This window comes from Melanerpes formicivorus, unplaced genomic scaffold (genome assembly GCF_026170545.1).
Source record: "Melanerpes formicivorus ecotype bairdi unplaced genomic scaffold, bMelFor1.0.p_v2 SCAF_113, whole genome shotgun sequence".
Classification (NCBI taxonomy): Eukaryota; Metazoa; Chordata; class Aves; order Piciformes; family Picidae; genus Melanerpes; species Melanerpes formicivorus.
Genome location: NW_027142465.1, coordinates 1,072,615 through 1,089,284, shown reverse-complemented (window position 1 = coordinate 1,089,284; position 16,670 = coordinate 1,072,615). Strand labels below are relative to the sequence as shown.

Below are 16,670 nucleotides of genomic sequence, written 5' to 3'. Positions count from 1 at the left end.
ATGTGTTCAATCTCCTGCCCTTGGCCTCTGCCCATCTGCCCAGCCTGTCCAGGTCCCTCTGCAGAGCCTCTCTGCCCTCCAGCAGATCAACTCCTGCCCCCAGCTTGGTGTCCTCTGCACATTTACTGCTGATGGACTCAGTGCCCTCATCCAGATCATCAATAAAGATGTTAAAGAGCACAGGGCCCAGCACTGCTCCCTGGGGCACACCACTGGTGCCTGGCTGCCAGCTGGCTGTGGCACCATTCACCACCACTCTCTGGGCTCAGCCTCCAGCCAGTTCCTCACCCAGCTCAGAGAGCTGCTGTCCCAGCCAGGGGCTGACAGCTTGGCCAGCAGTTTGCTGTGGGGGATGGTGTCAAAGGCCTTGCTGAGGTCCAGGCAGACCACATCCACAGCCTGCCCCACAGCCACCAGGTGGGTCACCTGCTCGTAGAAGGAGATCAGGTTGGTCATGGCCTTGCTGGGGTTAGGAAAGCCCTCTGAGGTCATCCAGTCCAAGCAGCAACCCAGCACCCCCATGGCTACCAACCCACGGCCCCTGAGTGCCACGGCCACACATCTCTTGCACATCCCCAGGCGTGGGGACTCCACCACCTCCCTGGGCAGCCTGGTCTATTCCCTGACCACTCTTGCAGCAAGGAATTTTTCCCCATGTCCAACCTAGAGCTCCCTGGCACAATTTCCTCTCCTTCTATCACCTGAGATTAAGGAGACCAACCCCCTCCTCACTGCACCCTCCTCTCAGGGAGTTGCAGGGAGCAATGAGGTCTCTCCTCAGCCTCCTCTTCTCCATACTAAACCACCCCAGGTCCCTCAGCTGCTCCTCCCCAGCCCTGTTCTCCAGATCATAGTATAGTATCATACAGGGCTGGAAGAGACCACAAGGATCATCCAGTTCCAACCCCCCTGCCATGGGCAGGGACACCCCACACTAGATCAGCCTGGCCCAGCCTCAGCCAGCCTGGCTGCAAACACCTCCAGGGCTGGGGCCTCAACCACCTCCCTGCACAACCCATTCCAGGGCTTCACCACTCTCATGGGGAAGAACCTCCTCCTCACATCTAGCCTCAATCTCCCCACCTCCAGCTTCATTCCATTCCCCCTAGTCCTATCACTGCCTGAGATCCTGAGAAGTCCTTCCCCAGCCTTCCTTCAGATCCTTCAGATCCTGGAAGGCCACAATGAGGTCACCTCGGAGCCTTCTCTTCTCCACACTGAACAGCCCCAACTCCTTCAGTCTGTCAGACCCTTTCACAGCCTGCTCATTTATGTGCTTATGAAAGGATACAACAACCCCCAGGTTGTGTCAGGCACCCCTGGCACTGCTGCTGCCCACAGTGCACAGCAGGAGCCTGCAGCACACCTTCAGCAACAGGCACAGCACTGCCTGGCTGATGTGCACAGGGTCTGCTGGTGGGGTTTAGCCTAAGTGGAAGAGAACAGGCATGAGGAAGGGGTTCACATGGCACTGCCAGGAGCTCCTGTGACACCAGGCACAGCTCTGGGCACATGGCAGGAGGGTGGCTGCTCTTTGGGAAGGTGCAGCCAATGTCTCAGGGCACTGCTGCTGAAGTGATGCCAGCACTTGGCTAAGAACAAGAAGGAAGCTGCAGCTACTACAGAGGAATAGCAATCAGGGGACAGAAGGCACTTCTTTGGGACCAAAAGCCCCAGCCAAGCTACTGCCACTTCCACTGACTGCCTCAGGAGGCACATCCTGCACCTAGGGCAGGGCAGCCCTTGGTATCAATCCAGGCTGGAGGATGAGATTGAGAGCAGACAAGGACTGGGGGGGCTGCTGTGGGTGAGAAGCAGGACAGGAGCCAGCAGTGGGCACTGGCAGCACAGAAGGCCAGTGGCAGCCTGGGCTGCATCCAAAGCAGCATGGCCAGAGATGGAGAGGGAGGATCCTGCCCCTCTGCTCTGCTCTGGGAAGACCTCCCCTGCAGGGCTGTGTCCAGCTGTGGAGTCCAACACAGGAAGGCCATGGAGCTGGTGACAGGTTTAGAGGAGGCCACAAAGATAGTCAGAGGCTGGAGCACCTCCCATATGGGGACAGGCTGAGAGCTGGGGCTGGTCAGACTAGAGAAGAGAAGGCTGCAGAAAGACCCCAGAACTGCATTTCAGTACCTGAAGGGGAGCTACAGGCAGGCTGGGGAGGGACTGTTCAGAAGGGTTTGTGGGGATAGGACAAGAGGCAGTGGTTTGAGACTGGAGCAGGGGAGGTTTAGGTTGGACATCAGGAAAAAGTTCTTCACAGTGAGGGTGGTGAAATACTGGAGCAGGTTGCCCAGGGATCATAGTAGTAGTACCCTAGTATCAGTCAGGGTTGGAAGGGAGCACAAGGATCAGCCAGTCCCAACCCCCCTGCCATGGGCAGGGACACCCCACACTAGATCAGCCTGGCCACAGCCTCAGCCAGCCTGGCTGCAAACACCTCCAGGGCTGGGGCCTCAACCACCTCCCTGCACAACCCAGTCCAGGGCTTCACCACTCTCCTGGGGAAGAACTTCCTCCTCCCTTCCAGCCTCAATCTCCCCACCTCCAGCTCCATTCCATTCCCCCTAGTCCTATCACTCCCTGATTGATGTGATTGAGTCCCTGTCCCTGGAAACATTCAAGATCAGACTTGATGCAGCCCTGGGCAGCCTGCTCTAGCTGGAGCTGCCCCTGCTGAGTGCAGGGGGTTGGGCAAGATGACCTCTGAGGGCCCTTTCCAACACCACACAGCCTGGGCACCTGTCACCTCCTGGGTTTAGTCTCACACCTCTGCCCCTGCAGTTCTGTTACCTCCTCTCAAGTCCAAAAGAGAACCCAGCAGCTTCCAGCACAATTAGCTGTTTCTTGTTTCTCCAGGCAAGATCTGCCATAAAACTGACAGCAGGGAAATTGAGAGGAGCTTACAGAAACATTTACAAATGCAGGATTAAAACAATCCTGTGCTGCATGCCAGCCTCTCCCTGATCTTCACAACAATTCCTCCACTTAATCCTGGCAATTCATATTCCAAGAGAAATTGTTGGAGCCTTTGCCTTCAGGGTTTCCCTCAGCCCTCTGCTCGTCCTTCTCCCTTATGTAACTCCCCTGATTATCCCCCAGGCCTCACTCCCAGCTACCCCAGGGCTTCACATGAAGGTCAAGCACTGTTCTGAAGCACCTTTGCTGGTTTCTTTCTCAGCAGACTGCAGAAATCCAGATTCTCCCCAGGAGCCAGCAGTGGCCTCCTGCAGCCCTGCAGGCAGCTGTGTGCTGGGCTGCAGCCAGAGCAGGGTGGGCAGCAGGGCAGGAGAGGGGATTCTGCCTCTGGACTCTGCCCTGCTCAGACCTCACCTCCAATCCTGCCTCCAGGTCTGGTGTCCCCAGCAGAAGGACACAGAGCTGCTGGAGTGAGGCCAGAGGAGGCCACAAAGATGAGCTGCCTCCAGTTCTGGAGCCCCTATGGCAAGAGGGATCTGGAGGGGCTGGAAGGTGTCCAGAGCAGGGCCAGGAGGAGGAGCAGAGGGCTGGAGCTGCTCTGCTGTGAGCACAGACTGAAGGAGTTGGGGCTGTTGAGTCTGGAGAAGAGAAGGCTCTGAGGTGACCTCATTGTGGCCTTCCAGGATCTGCAGGGGGCTCCAAGAAGGCTGGGGAGGGACTGCTCAGGCTCTCAGGGAGTGATAGGACTAGGGGGAATGGAATGAAGCTGGAGGTGGGGAGATTGAGGCTGGAGGGGAGGAGGAAGTTCTTCCCCAGGAGAGTGGTGAAGCCCTGGAATGGGTTGTGCAGGGAGGTGGTTGAGGCCCCAGCCCTGGAGGTGTTTAAGGCCAGGCTGGCTGAGGCTGTGGCCAGGCTGATCTAGTGTGGGGTGTCCCTGCCCATGGCAGGGGGGTTGGAACTGGCTGATCCTTGTGGTCCCTTCCAACCCTGACTGATACTAGGACACTATGATACTACTACTATGACCCAAGGGCTGGAGCAGCTCTGCTGTGGGCACAGGCTGAGGGAGCTGGGGCTGTGCAGCCTGGAGAAGAGAAGACTCCAGGGGGACCTCAGAGCTGCCTGGCAGGACCTGAAGAGATTCTCCAGGCAGGCTGCAGAGGAACTTTTCCTGAGGGTGTCTGGAGACAGGACAAGGGGAAATGGGCTGAAGCTGAGGGAGAGCAGGGATAGACTGGAGCTTAGCTCTTCAGTATGAGGGTGGTGAGATTCTGGCACAGGCTGCCCAGGAGGCTGTGGCTGCCTCCTCCCTGGAGGTGCTGAAGGCCAGGTTGGATGAGGCCTTGAGCAAGCTGTGCTGGTGGGAGCTGTCCCTGCCCATGGCAGGGGGTCTGGATTTCATGACCTGTGGGGTCCCTTCCAACCTGAGCCATTCTGTGGTTACTGGCTGCCCATGCTCATCTCCACAGAGAGAGCTTCCTACAACCACCACTTCCTCATTTGTTGGAGCACAACCATCAGAGTCTGCACACAACAGTGGCTCCAGGAGCTGGGCTTCCTAGATTAAAAAGGATCCTTGGCAACCTCCTCTCCTGCTTCTCCATATTCACTGCCTGTTAGCAAGCTGCAGCAACATCTCCAAATATAACACAAGCTGGGGTGTTGGGGTTGGGTTTTTTTTGGATGAAAAAAAAATGTGCAAAGGATCAAGGAGAAGAGCTGAGAGGAACACAAGGAAGCTGGGGAGGGAGTTCTGACAAGGGCTTCTAGTGATAGGATGAGAGGGAATGGATTGAAGCTTGAGGAGGGGAGATTGAGAGTGGAGATGAGGAAGAAATTCTGCAGAGTGAGGCTGGGGAGACTCTGGCACAGGCTGCCCAGGGAGGCTGTGGCTGTCCTCTCCCTGGAGGTGCTGAAGGCCAGGCTGGATGAGGCCTTGAGCAGTCTGGGCTGGTGGGAGGTATCACAGTATCACCAAGGTTGGAAGAGACCTCAAGGATCATCAAGTCCAAGTTGTCACCACAGACCCATGACTAAACCATGGCTCCAAGTGCCACATCCAATCCCCTCTGGAACACCTCCAGGGATGGGGACTCCACCACCTCCCTGGGCAGCACATTCCAATAGCTAACAACTCTCTCTGGGAAGAACTTTCTCCTCACCTCCAGCCCAAACCTCCCCTGGCACAGCTTGAGACTGTGTCCTCTTGTTCTGCTGCTGCTTGCCTGGCAGAAGAGCCCAACCCCCACCTGGCTCCAACCTCCCTGCAGGGAGTTGCAGAGAGCAAGAAGGTCTCCCCTGAGCCTCCTCTTCTCCAGGCTGAACAACCCCAGCTCCCTCAGCCTCTCCTCCCAGGGCTTGTGCTCATGGGCAGATGTCCCTGCCCACGGCAGGGGGCTGGAACTGGATGACCTTCAGTACAGGAAGGACACTGAGGGGCTGGAGCAGGTCCAGAGAAGGGCAACCAAGCTGGGGAAGGGTCTGGAGAACAGGGCTGGGGAGGAGCAGCTGAGGCAACTGAGTGAGTTTGGTCTGGAGAAGAGGAGGCTGAAGGGAGACCTCCTGGCTCTGTAACTCCCTGAGAGAAGGTGGGAGTCAAGTGGGGTTGGTCTCTTCTCCCAAGGAACAAGCAGCAGTACAACAGGAAATGGCCTCAAGCTGTACCAGGGGAGGTTTAGGTTGGAGATTAGAAGAAACTTCTTCACTGTGAGGGTTCTCAAAGTCTGGCACAGGCTGCCCAGGGAGGTGGCTGAATGCCCACCCCTGGAAGATGCTGAGGTGTGGTAGTGGGGGCCATGGTTTAGCCCTAACCCTGGCAGAGCTCCAGCATGGTTGGAGTTTCTCTGGAAGGTCTTTTCCACCTGCAACCATTCTCTGGTCCTGCAGAGCATGAGCCCAGCTGCTGGGTCCCTGTGCACAACAGCTGCAGGGTTTGACCAGCAGCACTCAGCAGGTGTGGTGACCCTGGATCCCTTCTGGCTGCCATCCACATCAGCACTCTCCCTGCTGGGTTGTACCCACAGTCAGCAGGAAGCACCACAAAGCACAGCCCTGCAGCAGCAAGCTCTTGGGGAACAGCACCACAGCAGCCTTCCCAGAAGGAATTCCCATTTCTGAGGGGCCAGTGGGGCACAGCAGCACTTCAGGATTGCCTGAACCTAACTGAAGCCCCCCCTTGAGATGAACACCTAGCATCAAAAGCTGCTTAACAACAACAAGCAGCAGCCTCAGCTCATCAACCTCCTTTCTAACCAGAGTCAACTGCATGGACAAAAGAGAAAGGCAGGATCCATCCCATCCCTGTAACCCCCAGGGCAGGGGTTGGAGGGGGTGCTGCCAAGGCTTCTGCAGGAGGTCAGGTACCACATCCACACTGAAAGTGGTTCTACTTCTGCACCTCCCACCCACAGGCTGGGTGAGATTTGCAGGCTCAAGCCCAGCAGGAAGCAAGCAGAGTTTACAACAGAGAGAACTCTGTGCCTGCTGTTCTCCCACCCCTTCAGACACCTCTCCTGAGCAAGAGGGGAGTTGGAAGAGGGGAAGAAACTCTTTTGGCTTGCTCTTCCTACTCTAGCCATGAGGTCTGTGGTGCCAGGTTGGACTTGATGATCTTTGAGGTCTCTTCCAACCTTAGGAATACTGAACAGGTTCCACTCTCAGGGCATGTCAAGTGGCTGAGTCACCATCCCTGGGATGTGTTTAAAGGTCCTTAGGGATACAGCTTAGTGGTGAACTAGGCAGGGTAGGGTTAATGGTTGAACCTGATGGCCTTTTCCAGCCTGAAGGATTCCCTGATTCTCTTCTAAGTGACTTCACTCTTCAGACTCCTAAAACCAGGTTAAAATTGGATGCCAACATTTCCTTCCCAGCAGTTTCTATTTGGGACAACCCAAGATTCATGTGAAAAGGTCACTGGATAACGAATTAAACCCTCCCCACGTGTCCATCATCAATGCCACAGGCTCCAGCTGCTCCTAAGTACCCAGGAGGCTGCTGCTGTGTGTGCTGAGCAGATCTGCAGCACAGCAGCACTCCAGAGCCTGGCTGGCAGGTGGACAGGACACTGCAAGGTGAAAGGCACCAGGTGATTGCTGCATGCTCTCCAGAGCCCAGGCCAGGAAGGTTTCAGCACCTACACCAGGTCTGTGTTCCCTCCTGCACATCCATCAGGAGGAGCAGCAAAACCCTGGCAGCCTACCCCCACGAGCTGCCTGCAGCTTCCAGACAGTCCAGACCAGCAGAGCCTCAATAATCCCTGAGTCACAGATCTGAGGCTTCAACAGGCACAGTGGGAGGAACATCCACATCTGGAGCAGGATCAAAGGCACAAAGGTCTGATCAGCCCTGCAGGCAGCCCTGGCTCTCTGCATCTCAGGACAGGATGCCTCTGCCCAGAGTCGCCTGCTGCTCGCTGCCGCCTCTCTGCCTGCCACCCCACCCTGCTCAGGGCTGGGCCTCTGCATCCAGCTGGGGCTGCCAGAGGGCTCTGGCTTCTTCCAAGCCTCTGGGGGTCCACTTTGGTGACAGACAGAGCAACACAGGGCACCCAAAAGCCAAGCCAGACCAAAGGACAGAGCCAGTGAGAGCCATGCCAAAGCAGGGGGTGACCACCACGCCCACATCCTGAGCTCTGGCACCAGCACAGGACAGGAGAGGGCTGCAGGAGTGCCATGCAGCAACCAAGGGACTCCAGATGAAACCAGGTGAGGGCAAGCAAGAAGCACTGACCACCAAGGCACTGTCTGAGGGGTCAGAGTGCCTCAGCCCAGGGGTTAATGTCCACTCCCAGAGCTCAGGGAACTCATTACCTCCCAGCAGTACTCCACAGCACAGGCACACTGATCTCTAGCCAGGCTCACTGTAGGGGCACCAGCTCCAATTACAAGCTCCCAGGTCTTCAGACTAAAGGTACAGGAACAGGAGTAGGTCACCCTGAGGAGCTCAGAGCTTTTCAAGCACTTCAAGAGGTTGCCACAGAAGCCCCCTGGGCACACAGCTCTGTGCCTGAGGTGAATATCCAGCCCCTCACCCACAGTGTTGTGAGCTGGTGCTGACACACAGGCAGCTCACAGAAGCTGACTGAAGCACTACCTGGCACAGCCTGACTCTGTGTTCTCACCCTGGCAGCAGCCCACAATGGACTGGAAGATCTCCACAGGTCCAACCCCCTGCTAAAAGCAGGGTACCCACAGCAGCTTGGCCAGCAGCACCAGGTCCAAGTGGGATTCAAATCTCTCCAGAGGAGACTCCACAGCCTCTCTGGGCAGCCTGCTCCAGGCCTCCAGCACCCTCACACCAAACAACTTTCTCCTCCTAGACAGAACCTCCTGGGCTCCACTCTGTGCCCATCGCCCCTTGGCCTGTCCCTGGGCACCACTGAGCAGAGCCTGGCCCCAGCCTCTTGCCCCCCAGCCTTTAGCTCTTGCTGAGCATTGCTCAGCTCCCCTCTGGGGCTGCTCTCCTCCAGGCTCTCACCCCCAGGGCTCTCAGCCTTTGCTCCTCACAGAGCTGCTCCAGGCCCCTCAGCAGCTTTGTAACCTCCCCTGGACTCTCTTCAGTAGTTTTCTGTCTCTCTCGACCTGGGGAGCCCAGAACTGGACTCCAGATGTGTCCTCCCTAGGGCAAAATACAAGGGGAAGAGAGAACCTCCCTCAACCTGCTGGCCACACTCTGAACAGCATCTACTGGCCATGGGCATGGCTACAGCCTCCCACATGAACTGAGCAGCACTGGCTCAGTTCCCATCGTGGGATCCAGCAGAGCAGGGAGGACTCAGGCACAAGGCAGCACAAGGACTGAGTGCTGTGGTTCAACCAAGCCCTACAGCACCTCAAGGTTAGCTAAACCTCTGACAAAGTGAGTGCTGAAGAACAGAAAGACATGAAACCAAAAGAAAGCTCTCTGGAGAACTAGAAGCAGGCTTCTCCCAGCCATGAGGGCTTCTGCCACCACTTGCAGCCTTCAGTGGGTCCTTTGCTTGCCTTCTACTGGCTTCTGTCACCACCATGAAACACACACACAGGCTCGCTGTAACTGCTCTTGTCTCTCAAAGCATCCAGCCAGCAGAACATCAGCAGAGCCTCAGAAGCTGCACAGCTCCCTGCTAGTAAGCAGGCAGTTCATCCACCTCCCTCCAGAGAGGCCCAGCACAGTGATTCTTACACATCCACAACACAGAGTTCACAGCTAACCTGTTCCAGAGGGGCAGCAAAACCCACCCTGGACCAACAGCGGCAGCAACCCCCTGTGGACCAACAGGGGCAGCACAAACCCAGACCAGAAGGCCAGCAGCCACCCCTGGACCAAGAGGGACAGCACAAACCCAGACCAGAAGGCCAGCATCCCCTCCCTGGACCAAGAGGGGCAGCACAAACCCAGACCAGAAGGCCAGCAACCCCCCCTGGACCAAGAGGGACAGCACAAACCCAGAGCAGAAGGCCAGCAACCCCCCCTGGACCAAGAGGGGCAGCACAAACCCAGACCAGAAGGCCAGCAACCCCCCCTGGACCAAGAGGGACAGCACAAACCCAGACCAGAAGGCCAGCAACCCCCCGTGGACCAAGAGGGACAGCACAAACCCAGACCAGAAGGCCAGCAACCCCCCCTGGACCAAGAGGGGCAGCACAAACCCAGACCAGAAGGCCAGCAACCCCCCCTGGACCAAGAGGGGCAGCACAAACCCAGACCAGAAGGCCAGCAACCCCTCCTGGACCAAGAGGGGCAGCACAAACCCAGACCAGAAGGCCAGCAACCCCTCCCTGGACCAAGAGGGGCAGCACAAACCCAGACCAGAAGGCCAGCAACCCCTCCTGGACCAAGAGGGGCAGCACAAACCCAGACGGGCAGCAACCCCCTCCCAGGACCAACAGGGGCAGCATAAACAAGACCAGAATGCCAGCAATGCCCCCCGGACCAAGAGGGGCAGCACAACCCCAGACCAAGAGGGGCAGCATCCCCTCCTGGACTAACAGGGGCAACAGAAACCCAGACCAAGAGGGGCAGCAACCCCCTCCTGGACCAAGAGGGACAGCACAAACCCAGACCAGAAGGCCAGCAACCCCCTCCTGGACCAAGAGGGGAAGCACAAACCCAGACCAGAAGGCCAGCAACCCCTCCTGGACCAAGAGGGGCAGCACAAACCCAGACCAAGAGGGGCAACAACCCCTCCTGGACCAAGAGGGGCAGCACAAACCCAGACCAGAAGGCCAGCAACCCCCTCCTGGACCAAGAGGGGCAGCACAAACCCAGACCAGAAGGCCAGCAACCCCCTCCTGGACCAAGAGGGGCAGCACAAACCCAGACCAGAAGGCCAGCAACCCCCTCCTGGACCAAGAGGGGCAGCACAAACCCAGACCAGAAGGCCAGCAACCCCCTCCTGGACCAAGAGGAGCAGCACAAACCCAGACCAGAAGGCCAGCATCCCCTCCCTGGACCAAGAGGGGCAGCACAAACCCAGACCAGAAGGCCAGCAACCCCTCCCTGGACCAAGACGGGCAGCAGGGGTAGCACAAACCCAGACCAAGAGGGGCAGCAACCCCTCCCTGGACCAAGAGAGGCAGAAACCCCCTCCTGGACCAAGAGGGGCAGCACAAACCCAGACCAGAAGGCCAGCAACCCCTCCTGGACCAAGAGGGACAGCACAAACCCGGACCAGAAAGCCAGCAACCCCTCCTGGACCAAGAGGGGCAGCACAAACCCAGACCAGAAGGCCAGCATCCCCTCCCTCGACCAAGAGGGGCAGCACAAACCCAGACCAGAAGGCCAGCAGCCACCCCTGGACCAAGAGGGGCAGCACAACCCCAGACCAGAAGGCCAGCAACCCCCCGTGGACCAAAAGGGACAGCACAAACCCAGACGGGCAGCAACCCCCTCCCAGGACCAACAGGGGCAGCATAAACAAGACCAGAATGCCAGCAATGCCCCCCAGACCAACAGGGGCAGCACAAACCCAGACCAAGAGGGGCAGCACAACCCCAGACCAAGAGGGGCAGCATCCCCTCCTGGACTAACAGGGGCAACAGAAACCCAGACCAAGAGGGGCAGCAACCCCCTCCTGGACCAAGAGGGACAGCACAAACCCAGACCAGAAGGCCAGCAACCCCCTCCTGGACCAAGAGGGGAAGCACAAACCCAGACCAGAAGGCCAGCAACCCCTCCTGGACCAAGAGGGGCAGCACAAACCCAGACCAAGAGGGGCAACAACCCCTCCTGGACCAAGAGGGGCAGCACAAACCCAGACCAGAAGGCCAGCAACCCCTCCTGGACCAAGAGGGACAGCACAAACCCGGACCAGAAAGCCAGCAACCCCTCCTGGACCAAGAGGGACAGCACAAACCCAGACCAGAAGGCCAGCAACCCCTCCTGGACCAAGAGGGGCAGCACAAACCCAGACCAGAAGGCCAGCATCCCCTCCCTGGACCAAGAGGGGCAGCACAAACCCAGACCAGAAGGCCAGCAACCCCCTCCTGGACCAAGAGGGGCAGCACAAACCCAGACCAGAAGGCCAGCAACCCCTCCCTGGACCAAGACGGGCAGCAGGGGTAGCACAAACCCAGACCAAGAGGGGCAGCAACCCCTCCCTGGACCAAGAGAGGCAGAAACCCCCTCCTGGACCAAGAGGAGCAGCACAAACCCAGACCAGAAAGCCAGCAACCCCCTCCTGGACCAAGAGGGGCAGCACAAACCCAGACCAGAAGGCCAGCAACCCCCTCCTGGACCAAGAGGGGCAGCACAAACCCAGACCAGAAGGCCAGCAACCCCTCCCTGGACCAAGACGGGCAGCAGGGGTAGCACAAACCCAGACCAAGAGGGGCAGCAACCCCTCCCTGGACCAAGAGAGGCAGAAACCCCCTCCTGGACCAAGAGGAGCAGCACAAACCCAGACCAGAAAGCCAGCAACCCCTCCCTGGACCAAGAGGGGCAGCACAAACCCAGACCAGAAGGCCAGCAACCCCCTCCTGGACCAAGAGGGGCAGCACAAACCCAAACTAGAAGGCCAGCAACCCCCCCTGGACCAAGAGGGACAGCACAAACCCAGACCAGAAGGCCAGCAACCCCCTCCTGGACCAAGAGGGGCAGCACAAACCCAGACCAAGAGGGGCAGCAACCCCTCCCTGGAGCAAGAGGGGCAGCACCTTCTGCTTGCAAAGAGTTAAACTCAAGGAAACTCCACGGTGCCTTTGCTTGGCTGGATCAATAAAATGGAAAGAAAGCTCTAATCTAGGAACAAGAGAGCAGCAATCATTTGGTTCAAGACTGAGGCTGGTGTTGAACATTTCAGACAGGAGCTGCTGGACTTACCCTGCAGTGATTTCCCCAATCCCTGGCCCAGCTTCCAGCCATGTTTCTGCAGTAAGCGGTGTCCAATATTATCCTGACAGACAGAAGAGAGAGAACAAACCAAAAATATTCCAATAATATATTCTTCCCTTCCCACTGACACTTCAACAGGTGAGGAGCAAGAGAGATTTGACTGCTTTGGTTTTTGGTTGGCTGTTGGTTTTTTTTCTCTACATATATATACAGGCATGCAAAAGGAAAAACTGCGACTAAAAAAAGGCAACTTCGAGGCCCAAGGAAAGGGAAAGGCAAAATGGCACAAAACTGCTGGCTGGAGGTTGGGTTTTTTATCTGGGAGGAGGAAGGGGAAAAGGGAAGATGGGGAACTCAGGGAGGGTCTCTTTCTGATGGTGTGTGGGGCAAGCTTTGGGGCATCACTTGGGAAAGGATTTGAAATAGCCAAAACTCAGAGGGCCTGGAGGGACCAAAAAACCAAACTCAAAGGGCCTGGAGGGACCAAAAAACAAACTCAAAGGGCTTGGAGGGAATCAAAATCAAACTCAAAGAGCCTGGAGGGACCAAAATCAAACTCAAAGGGTCTGGAGGGACACAAAAAATCAAACTCAGAGGGCTTGGAGGGACCAAATAACCAAACTCAAAGGGTCAGGAGGGACCAAAAATCAAACTCAGAGGGCTTGGAAGGAACCAAAATCAAACTCAGAGGGTCTGGAGGAGAACAAAAAAAATCAAACTCAAAGGGCCTGGAGGGACCAAAATTCAAACTCAGAGGGCTTGGAAGGAACCAAAATCAAACTCAGAGGGCCTGGAGGAGAACAAAAAATCAAACTCAAAGGGTCAGGAGGGACCAAAAATTAAACTCAAAGGGTCAGGAGGGACCCAAAATCAAACTCAAAGGGTCAGGAGGGACCCAAAATCAAACTCAAAGGGTCAGGAGGGACCCAAAATCAAACTCAAAGGGTCAGGAGGGACCCAAAATCAAACTCAAAGGGTCAGGAGGGACCCAAAATCAAACTCAAAGGGTCAGGAGGGACCCAAAATCAAACTCAAAGGGTCAGGAGGGACCCAAAATCAAACTCAAAGGGTCAGGAGGGACCCAAAAAATCAAACTCAAAGGGTCAGGAGGGACCCAAAAAATCAAACTCAAAGGGTCAGGAGGGACCCAAAAATCAAACTCAGAGGGTCAGGAGGGACCCAAAATCAAACTCAGAGGGCCTGGAGGGACCCAAAATCAAACTCAGAGGGCCTGGAGGGACCCAAAATCATCAAACTCAGAGGGCCTGGAGGGACCCAAAATCATCAAACTCAGAGGGCCTGGAGGGACCCAAAATCATCAAACTCAGAGGGCCTGGAGGGACCCAAAATCAAACTCAAAGGGCCTGGAGGAGAACAAAAAAATCAAACTCAGAGGGTCTGGAGGGACCAAAAATTAAACTCAAAGGGTCAGGAGGGACCAAAAATCAAACTCAAAGGGCCTGGAGGGACCCAAAAATCAAACTCAAAGGGCTTGGTGGGGGAGAAAAAAAATCACCAAACTCAAAGGGCTTGGAGGGAAAGAAAAATCAAAAGCAAACTCAAAGGGCTTGGAGGGGACCAAAAATCATCCAACTCAAAGGGCTTGGAGGGGGAAAAAATCATCCAACTCAAAGGGCTTGGAGGGGACCAAAAATCATCCAACTCAAAGGGCTTGGAGGGGACCAAAAATCATCCAACTCAAAGGGCTTGGAGGGGACCAAAAATCATCCAACTCAAAGGGCTTGGAGGGGACCAAAAATCATCCAACTCAAAGGGCTTGGAGGGGACCAAAAATCATCCAACTCAAAGGGCTTGGAGGGGACCAAAAATCATCCAACTCAAAGGGCTTGGAGGGGGAAAAAATCATCCAACTCAAAGGGCTTGGAGGGGACCAAAAATCATCCAACTCAAAGGGCTTGGAGGGGACCAAAAATCATCCAACTCAAAGGGCTTGGAGGGGACCAAAAATCATCCAACTCAAAGGGCTTGGAGGGGACCAAAAATCATCCAACTCAAAGGGCTTGGACGGGACCAAAAATCATCCAACTCAAAGGGCCTGGAGGGGACCAAAAATCATCCAACTCAAAGGGCTTGGAGGGGGAAAAAAATCATCCAACTCAAAGGGTTTGGAGGGGGAAAAATCATCCAAGTCAAAGGGCTTGGAGGGAAAGAAAAATCAAAATCAATCTGAAAGGGCCTGGAGGGGACCAAAAATCAAAATCAAACTCAAAGGGCTTGGTGGGGAAAAAAAAAAATCACCAAACTCAAAGGGCTTGGAGGGGAAAAAAAAATCACCCAACTCAAAGGGCTTGGAAAATCCAAATCAAACTCAAAGGGCTTGGAAAAATCAAAATCAAACTCAAAGGGCTTGGAAAAATCAAAATCAAAATCAAACTCACAGGGCTTGGAAAAAATCAAACTCAGAGGGCTTGGAAAATCAAAATCAATCAATGGATTGAAAAATCAAAAGCAATCAAAGGATTGGAAAATCAAAATCAAAAGAGAAAAAAAAAACCACTAAAAAAAAGGCCAATGTGGGAGGAGACAAAAAAAAAGAGAAAGTAGCACTAAAACTTTTACAGTAAATGAATTCATAACGAAACAAAAAGCCTGAAATCAAGCTCATGCCTACAATCACTTCCATCACCTACACAGCACCTCGTAGGATTTGTGGCCATTGGGGTTTGGGAAGGGGAGGGGGAGGGGAGGTGTGGAGGGGGAAGGGTCAAGAAAATCTACCAAGGGGGGTGGTTTAGTTGGTTGGTTGTTGGTTTTTTTCCCCCCCCCCCGTGTGTGTCAAGGCTTTTGAGAAGGCTGAGTTGTAAGTGCAAGGCTGCCCCCACCGCTAGGACCCGAAACACAACCAGAGCAAAATCCAGGCTAGACTTGATTGGGGTTCTTATATGTATATAGATATATAGATATATATATATATAAACTAGCATGCAGCCAATATTCAACTGAAAGAAAACAAAAACAACAACAAAAAAAAGGAAATAAACCCAACAGTGAGGTTAGTTTAAAACAAAAAAAACCCCAAAACAAGAGGAAAGAATTCAAAAGAACCAAATAAAAAGGAGCTAAAAAGAAAAAAATCGAAAGAAAAGAAAACAAAACAAATCAATAAATAAAATGAGCTCAAGCACAGACTCTGGGTGATGCATTTCACATGGAAACTAACAAAAAATACTAAGATGTTAGAATGGAACAGGCCTAGCAAGTTAAGTTAACAGCAAGGAACCATTAGTGCATGGAGGGGAAAACAATGAGCAGAATGTCTCATCCTCGGGGGGGTGGGGGCGGGGGGGGTAGGGGTGGGGAGGTGGAGGGCAAAGGGAAAAATCCAAGCTGGTTTGGAATCAATGCAGCAATTCAGGGCCAGCTTCTCCAAGGAGGGCTGAGCAGGGCTCATGCCTGCTGTTTGGTTGTGGTTTCATCCTAGAATGGGGCTGGGGTGGAAGGGATTCCCGAAGGTCATCCAGGCCAAGCCCCCTGCAGGGGCATCCTCCAGCAGATCAGGTCGCTCAGGGCCTTGTCCAGTTCCAAACCCCCTGCCATGGGCAGGGTCACCTCTCACCAGCACAGCTTGCTCAAGGCCTCATCCAGCCTGGCCTTCAACACCTCCAGGGAGGAGGCAGCCACAGCCTCCCTGGGCAGCCTGTGCCAGAGTCTCCCCAGCCTCTCAACAATTTCTTCCTCATCTCCAGTCTCAATCTCTCCTCTCCCAGCTCAAAGCCATTGCTCCTCATCCTGGCACTCCCAGCCTTTGTCCAAGGTCCCTCCCCAGCTCTCCTGGAGCCCTTCAGGTACTGCAAGGCTGCTCTGAGGTCTCCCTGGAGCCTTCTCTTCTCCAGACTGAACATCCCCCACTCTCTCAGCCTGTCCCCACAGGGGAGGTTTTCCAGCCTCTGATCCTCTTTGTGGCCTCCTCTAGACCCTCTCCAGCAGCTCCAGGTCCTTCCTATGCTGGGGGCCCCAGAACTGGAGGCAGTGCTGCAGGTGGGGTCAGAGCAGAGGGCAGAATCCCCTCCCTGTGCTGCTACTCTCCCTGCTCTGGCTGCAGCTCAGCACTCAGCTGGCTCTGGGCTGCCAAGGACTACTGCTGGCTCCTGGGGAGTGTGTCACCAACTGGCACCCCCAAGACCTTCCCTTCTGGGCTACTCTCCAGCCACTCCTTGCCCAGCCTGGATTTGTGCTTGGGAGTGCCCTGACCCAGGTGCAGGACCTCACACTTGGCCTTGTTGAACTTCATGAGGTTGGCTTGGGCTCACCTCTGCAGCCTGTCCAGGTCCTTCTGGAGGGAACCCTTCCCTCCAGCATTTCTAATCTAAATCCAGCCTCTTCCAGTTTCAAGCTGTGACCAAGTCATCAGCAGAACTCTTCAGAGCAGTGGTGCTTTTCACTCACTCCAGACTGTAGAAAATGACCACACAGCTTGC

General features: G+C 55.3%; 1 protein-coding gene across 6 annotated transcripts in view; it reads right to left on the bottom strand.

Annotated features, from left to right (window-relative positions):
- Positions 1–16,670, bottom strand: part of GPATCH8 (G-patch domain containing 8) — a 117,644-nt gene that overhangs the window by 57,173 nt on the left and 43,801 nt on the right. For all 6 annotated transcript variants that reach the window (XM_068167142.1, XM_068167143.1, XM_068167144.1 and 3 more), the window contains one exon: positions 12,220–12,292. In XM_068167142.1, coding sequence (XP_068023243.1) covers positions 12,220–12,292 — 73 coding nt within the window. The remainder of the gene's footprint in view (positions 1–12,219; positions 12,293–16,670) is intronic.